The following is a 7,764-nucleotide window of genomic DNA, read 5'->3' as shown; positions in this document are numbered from 1 at the left end:
CTGACATGATTTCCGAGATCGCAACTTGGTTTCCGAGGTCACAACTTGGTTTTCACTGTTTTCGCCTTAGATTCCTCGTTTCAAGTTTGTTTCCTTTGTTTCTTCTTGCATAGCCTTCGTAATCACTTGATCTACAAAATAAAGCGAATAAATGCTTAATTCTTCAATAAAATTTGTAAATTTATTGATTTTGAGCTTTATATCGGGTGTAAAAACATGAACTTTTAGCCGATATCAGTGGCTTCCCTTCCACGTCCTCTGTCCGTACCAACTTTGGTGTCGTCAATCATTCACCTCCTTGTTGGTGGTAACCACCAATGTTTGACTGTTCGCGATGATGTTGAATTTTGCCTGTGTCGTCCGTTGGGTGGTCCACCATCCTATAGGCGGTGGCTGTCCGTAACTGATGGTAGCGGGGAAGGTGGTGGTCGGTGTGCTCTTTCGCATGATGTTTTGTGTTTTTGTCGTGGGTGTATATTAGGTCCTTTCTTTTTCGGTGGCGCCTTAGGGCTTAGACTAGTCGATGATCTCCCTATTGAAGATCTGGTTTCAGATCTGGCAGTGATACTGGTTTTTTGCGGTTTGTGTTTTTTGTTATTGTTTGTGAAGACTACTACCTGCTAGTTTTGATCTGTTGCGATGATGGTCGGCGTTCCCCAATCGTTGTCGCTGTTCATTCTTTATGTTTATTTCTGCTTTTTAGTGTAGCTGATACTTAGGACAGTCGTCGTTAGTTTTTTAGGCTTGATTGTAGTTTATGTCAGCTAGAATAATGATTTAAGTTAGTGATTTTTGCATGGGCGAAACTACATAAGGGCAGGTCCGCCCTCATGGGATTTGAAATTTCTAAGGTTAAAATTTTGGACTTGTTGATTTTTTTTTCTCTCAGTAGATTTTAAATTTTCAGCCTTAAAATTTGATTTTGCCTTCAAAAGTTTCTAGATTTTGCCCCAATCCAAAAGTCCATGACCCAAAAGATGGAAACTTTTCACCCCCGGTTAAAATATCTCTAGATTAAGATAATATTCGCCCCGGGAGAAAAAATTTCGGGTTCCACCACTGTTGGTTTTAGTTAGGTTTAGTTCTTGTTATTATCAGTTGTATTTATTGAACCGTTATATATTACGTTTTCTGGAAAAAAAATATTAAATTGAAGTGATAGGTGTGATAGAAGTTTTTGCAGTGGCGAATTCAGGATCAAAACTCAATGGTATCCTTAAATTTTTTATCCAGAACTAACTATATTTGACAGTTACTTTAGCGATAGTTTACCTAAAAAAAAAATTATAAACCCTCAAAACATATGGATCCTGCGATAAAATTTAGTAATGTGCTGTATAACTTAAAAAGTATTTCATAAAAATAACTCAGTTTTTGATGATCCCAAAATTCCTATACCTATCTGACTCATACCAAAATTCCATTTAACCAAATCAAGCCAAGGGTGTGTTTGACGCGTAGCTTATTGAAGTTTATGGAAGCTTATGAGAGCTTGAGCTTATGATTTTAATAAGCTTCAAGTCATAAGCTTTGTTTGGTAAACAAAAAAAGTAGAGCTTATGAAAATCATAAGCTCTGAAAAAATAAGCTACTTGTAGTAGCTTATGAAAAAAAAAGTAGAGCTTATGAACTAAAAAATAAGCTCCACCTAGTTTACCAAACATTTATAAAAAATAATAAGCTCCAGCTACCAGCTTCAAAAATAAGCTCCAGCTCCAGCTCCTCCTCATAAGCTCCAGCTTCAGCTACTTTCGTCCAAACACAACCCAAGTCAAAAGACACCCCAAGTCAAAAGGATTAAGGGAAGGGTAAAGTCGGTACTACCTAAATACTGTGCTGTGGAAAAGTTTACCTAACTCCGTCACCGTCAACGCTGAAAACAAGTTTAAGACTCCAAGTTTAATAAGTCCAAGGTTTATCGAACCATAAATAAAACAAACTATTTTCTTTTTTTCTAAGAAATTAAAAAGTAAAAGTTTTTAAATTTTTACACAAAGATGAAGCAGACGATGATGCCCAATCAAATGATGATGTCAGCTTCATATCCTCCGACAAATATCACCACTGACCAGATCCAAAAGGTCTTTCTTTTTCCCCATTTTTGTTTACTTAATTTATTTCATGATATTTATATGAACTTTATTAATTATGTGGGTTTAAACTAAAACATGTTGAAAATTAGATTTTTTGATCTGGGTAGTTAGGGTTTTTTTGTTATTTGTTGGTGGAACTGTATGTGAAAATCAATAATTACTTTATCAATAATTACTTTAATAACTATAACTAAATTGGATTTTCCAACGACAACAACGCCCCGCATAAAGGTGTTGTATGATTTAGTATATAACCGTTATGTATAACGCCTTTATGCACGTTAATGAGGGCTGTCATTAGCAATCTTCAAAAAATATGTGTGTTGTTTTAATTTGTGTTTTGGTAAGAAAGTTGTGTACTTCATGATTTTTTAAATTTTTTTTCTACAAGTAATACTAGGGTTTATGATAACTTGGTCAGGTTTTGCTCTGTATTTTGAAATATGTTGTGATGACTTATGGTGCTCAAAAGTTTTTTAATTTATATGATTTGGTACTAAATTATTTGAACAAATAAGATGTTTGATGAGAGTTGGGAGAGTGTGTTAGTGTGTTACTTCAAGTAAGTCTTGATTTTTAAGGATAGAAGAGACATAAAGTATAGTAATTATCATGTTGTTTAGATTATAAATAATGGGATTAAGTTTTAAGATCCCATGAAAAGCGTGTTTTGGTGGATAATTCAATGCTTGTAATATGGAGATGTTGCGATTCAAAGCTTTTATACCATTACATTAGCAGTGCACGATGGAATAAAAGTTGATGAATTTAATGTGTTCACTTAAATTAAACATACATGCTGATTTCGAGTGTGAAGTAGTCAAGTAGTACCCTTTGGGTTCATCTCATTTGTTAGATTACCTGAAGCATGTGAAGTTAATTACTTTTTGTATTCATTAGAAATAAAGTTTAACTGGTTAAGTTTAGATATATGAGTTTTGTCAAGGTAGTATATACACCAATCACACAATCACATTTAAATTCTCATTAGGATGATTGTATACAGTATTTTTGAAGGTTGTCAGCATATTAAGGTTCCCGTATGCTGTATTAATCTTATTTTCTTCAATTTCAAATTTTAAGGAAGGTCATCTTCCGTTAATTATATGTACATTTGGCAAGCCCGTCTAATTTTAATGGTTCAATTTGGGTTATGTATATTGTATAATGGGTCAAACTTATAATTATACTAACAAGGAAAATGGTTAAAGGGGTGAAAATTCGTCTAAAGTGTCTTTTCATTTCATACAACCTTCTAGACATCTTTACTAGAAATCATCCTTATTGCTCTGTCTTTTGTTACTTGTCGGGTTCTCAAATGGATATTTCTGCTATCAAGTTTAATTACGTCTATTGTACATGTAATATCTTAGGACATGTTGCGGCGGGATATTTAATTGTAGGTTGAATTGAATATCACCAAGTAAGTGGCTTAAGTTATCTTTAATTGTAAAAGTTAACATATAAAATAACTAAAGAATCTAAAGATCATCTTATCTCCATCAGGTAAAAACATTTCAAAAGCTTTTTCCTCCAATGTTAAATAATCACAATGATCATTTATTTACTTTGAATCGTATATATACTTGGATTTATTTACTTTGAATCGTATATATACTTGGATAGGTAATAGGTTAAGGGCCGTTGTAAAAAGGTTAAGATTTATAAATAAAACTAGTTATTTTCATCTTTAGATCATTTGTCTACAGTCTACTTTGGGTTGCACGTTGTAGAATTGCCTCAAAGAAAAATAATCGGGAAATATAAATATAAATAAAACTAAATACTTATCATCAATATATCTTTTATCTTTTTTTTTTTTTTTTTTTTTGAACAGCATGTTTTATCTTCTTTATATTGTAGATATATGTGGGATAGGTCTTTTTTTTTTTTGGTAAAGGGTTTTACCCGGTAAATATTATTAAAAATAATAATAATAAGATACAATCAAAGACAACGACCGCAAGCGCGCCTTGGGGCCTCACAAAAAAACCACACACCAAGCTAGAACCAACAACAATTAGGACTAGCAACACCAAGAACATTAAACGACATATCTAAACAAGAAAAAAGAAAAACTACTACAACCAACCCAATTTCATTCCAAACGAGTTCATTGCCTTAGTAACCTTTTTTTCCGCCATAAACTCCGCTGTTTCATCTTTATCGGATTCAACATCGTTCGGTTCATCAATTAGATTAAAAGCATCTTTATTTAGAGCTTCGAACGAATTTTGAACCTTTATTTGAGACACTTTACTTGTCCCAACTTCCGAATTCCTTTTTTCATGTTGGATAGGTCTTAGGATTAGGATTGCCTAAATAGAACAAAAATCAGGATATATAAATAGTATCACTTACCAACGAACGTTTGCTTCAACTCTATCAAGCCTCAGTGTGAAAGGACCCGCGATTAGTTGCCAAGCAACCCGGGTAGGAGTTTCCTTCTAGCGTGTGTGGGTGCAAATGATGAGGGTCGTTGAAATAAATGATCCGCTGATGCAAATTCGCCGTTAAAAAAAAAAAAAAAAAAATAGTATCACTTATCATCTTTATGTCATTAATTAATCTAGATTGTATGTTGTATATATGTGCAAAAGGTTGTACAAATTGCAAAAGAAAGCTAGAAGACAAAACACCACATGGCGCAATATCGTTAACGTGGTTACGGTTCACGGATATTTATATTGTGTATATAATGTCGTGTCTAAGCTTTTGAGAGCGTTTCTAACTTTCTTACTATTCATTGGATATATATCTATGCTAATTCTTATTTGTTGATCTTGAACTTGTTCTTAATAGTTTCTCGACGAGAACAAGCAATTAATTTTAGCAATAATGAACAACCAAAACCTTGGAAAGCTTGCCGAATGTGCCCAGTGAGTGTTCAACCCTTCAATCACGCTCAACCATTTCAATATCAATCTTTATTTTGAAATTTCTTTAATTGAAATTGGTGGGGTATGTTATAGGTACCAAGCTCTCCTTCAAAAGAATTTGATGTATTTAGCAGCCATTGCTGATGCTCAACCACCAACGCCTACACCAACAACGACCATCTCATCTCAGGTATATCTATAATCTATTGATACATTTATATAAATGGTTGTTAGGGTTTGTCTGCTGTTGTAAAAGTCGGCCGAGGCCGTTGCGTTGGTGGTGTCACTTAGTTTGGGGACTAGCATGTCCGGACTAACCGAAAACGCCTTAAAAGTCGGTCAACGCTAAAAATTTGGGTCAGAGTCGGGCCGAGCCGTTCCCATCGGGCTGAGTCGGTCAAAGTCAAAGTTAGATAAAAAATTGTTTATTTTTTAAAATTAGATTTTGTGCCATCTCTATGTTTGAAATATTTATGTTTTATGTTTGAAATATATATGTTTTATGTTTAATTTATTTATTTATTACTACAAGTAAACGTTAGTCAACGGCTGACTCGTCCTCGACTTGTCCGACTTGTCCTCGACTTGTCCGACTCATCCCTCCAAGGTCCCAACCGACTCGTCTCCGCTCGCGACTTTTACTACCTTGGGTTTGTGTTCGGGATTTGATTGTTGTTTCTCATTATTTATGGGTTTTGGATAAACAGTTTCGTACTTGGCGGCTGCTATCCAATTTTGTTTGTATGTCTTTATTCCCATTTACTAAATTGTGTTGATGTATTTTTCTACTTAAAATGCCAATATTTTTTTTCTCCATTTGCCATTTTACCTATTAAATTATTGAATTTTGGTTTTTGTCCAGTCCTCAAAACATATGAATTTTCTTGATTATTATTTGATTATTACGACTTCAGATGGTAGAAACAAATCAAAAAGCCATCCTCTACAGAGCGTTTAATAACAACCAATATATCAATTCTAATTATTCCACAATCACTTTCCAAATGCACTTCCGTACAATTCTATAACCATGTTCCTAGAAATGATTGCTGACGCGTTGGTTTGGGGACTATCCCGTCCCGACTCACCCAAAAAATCCTTAAAAGTTGGTCAATGCTAAAAAGTCGGGTTAAATTTGGGCCGAGTCGGGTCTGAGTCGGGTATGAGTCGATCAAAGTCAAATTTAAAGTTAGGTAAAAAAATTTATATTTTTTAAAATTAGATTTTGTGCCGTATATCAATATTTGAAATATTTATGTTTTATGTTATGGTATCTTTATGTCTAATATTATGCTTAATTATGTGGAAGCCCCATGAATAGTAATCTTGATGATGCCATAGTGTCATACAACACTTAGTTTTATTTTTAATAATTTATATTAGTTTTATTAAAACTTGGAATACGAGCATAAAAAAGGAAGTGGTCAGTTGCGTGTTGAGGCTGGCACCACTCTGACACGCACATAAAGCTTTTTGTGGTATACAACTATATGTTTTCAATAAAAAATTTAACGTTAAAGGGCCTAATATAATCCGAGAGACAATAATTCGTTTTAACATACCAAACATCTCTTACGACGTAGACAAAACGTACAGTGGTTTTGGTTTTCTTCTTTTAATTATATACTAACTTATTGTATATAATGTAGTTAAAGAAATAAAAACAATGTTAAAAAATAAGGCAAATTGACCAAAAAAGGTAACATAAAAGTCACAATTTCTCAATAAAGGGTGTCTGATTTGAATTTAGTGCCTAAAAAGGATTTTGATTTGAAAAAATACCAATAAAGGTAATATCCATCCACACGTGCATCTACATAGACGTCATGTCATCGAATATGATGAGGTGATGCCACGTCATCGAATTTTCGGCCAAAAATATTTCCGGCAACCACCTCATCGGAGAAGATGATGACGTGCCACCTCATCACATTCGATGAGGTGGTGTCTATGTGGAAGCACATGAGGACGAATACTACCTTTATTGGTATTTTTTTTCATATCGGAATCCTTTTTACGCACTAAATTTATTTCTTTATTAATAAAAGTCAATGTTGGTCAACAGCCGACTCGTGACTTTTACAACCTTGTGAATATCTCTATTCATGTGTATTTTCTCATAATATGCAGATGGGTTCGCTCCCACATCCGAGCATCCCACAACAAGGAGGATATTATATGCCGCAGGGTGCTATCATGGGCCAACCACCATCTGGGTTTCCCCAACAGATGTCAGCCATGCAGTTTCATAGCCCGCAACCTCAGATGGGTGTTAGGCCCGGTGGGCCAAGCGGGGGCCCGCCAACCTCAGGCGCTAAAGATGGCCATGGAGGTGCAGCTGGCGGATCAGAAGAAGTAAAGTAAGAAAAATAAATGAATTATTAGTCTGGTTGATGTGGATATTAGTTTAATTCTTACGGCAGAACTAGAAGCATCTTAATGTATGACTTTTAGCCAAGTTCATGAGCATTGAACTTTTTTAGTGTTTGTGTGTGTAATGTGTGTGCTTTAGGAAAGTCGTTAGTTTTAACTGTTATGTTTGTTATAGAGAATCTATGAACTTTAATTCAACTGGTCCGTTGGCTTTTTGATCTGTTATGCATGTATCTGCTTGTTGGTTCAGTTATTTTGGTTTAGTTTTAATTCGTTCGAAGCAACTAAAGCTTAATTCAAATATAGGAACCCTTGATTTAACTATAGCAGCTAAAACCACATTAACTAGTCGTTGTATCTGCTTTTTGACGAAATAGTTCAAGGTAAACAACTCAACAGTAGGCCTAACTGGTCCGTTG

At 34.4% G+C, this 7,764-nt stretch overlaps 1 protein-coding gene across 1 annotated transcript; it reads left to right on the top strand.

Annotated features, from left to right (window-relative positions):
• Positions 1-1,930: 1,930 nt before the first annotated feature.
• Positions 1,931-7,558, top strand: LOC139872317 (GRF1-interacting factor 3-like). The gene is made up of 4 exons (XM_071860170.1): positions 1,931-2,081; positions 4,896-4,972; positions 5,066-5,162; positions 7,103-7,558. The coding sequence occupies exons 1-4, from the start codon at positions 1,998-2,000 to the stop codon at positions 7,334-7,336; spliced, it is 492 nt and encodes a 163-aa protein (XP_071716271.1). The 5' UTR covers positions 1,931-1,997; the 3' UTR covers positions 7,337-7,558.
• The last annotated feature ends 206 nt before the right edge of the window (positions 7,559-7,764 follow it).

Source organism: Rutidosis leptorrhynchoides, chromosome 1 (genome assembly GCF_046630445.1).
Source record: "Rutidosis leptorrhynchoides isolate AG116_Rl617_1_P2 chromosome 1, CSIRO_AGI_Rlap_v1, whole genome shotgun sequence".
Classification (NCBI taxonomy): domain Eukaryota; kingdom Viridiplantae; phylum Streptophyta; class Magnoliopsida; order Asterales; family Asteraceae; genus Rutidosis; species Rutidosis leptorrhynchoides.
Note: the sequence above shows the minus strand (reverse complement) of the source record. Positions and strands in the feature narration are given on the sequence as shown.

What these genes read in the sequence shown, in the direction of transcription:
- LOC139872317 (XM_071860170.1), top strand. Translation starts at nt 1,998, where the DNA reads ATGAAGCAGACGATGATGCCCAATCAAATGATGATGTCAGCTTCATAT. An exon ending in AAGCTTGCCGAATGTGCCCA is followed by an intron (nt 4,973 to 5,065) that starts GTGAGTGTTCAA and finishes GGTATGTTATAG; the next exon opens with GTACCAAGCTCTCCTTCAAA. An exon ending in CAACGACCATCTCATCTCAG is followed by an intron (nt 5,163 to 7,102) that starts GTATATCTATAA and finishes CATAATATGCAG; the next exon opens with ATGGGTTCGCTCCCACATCC.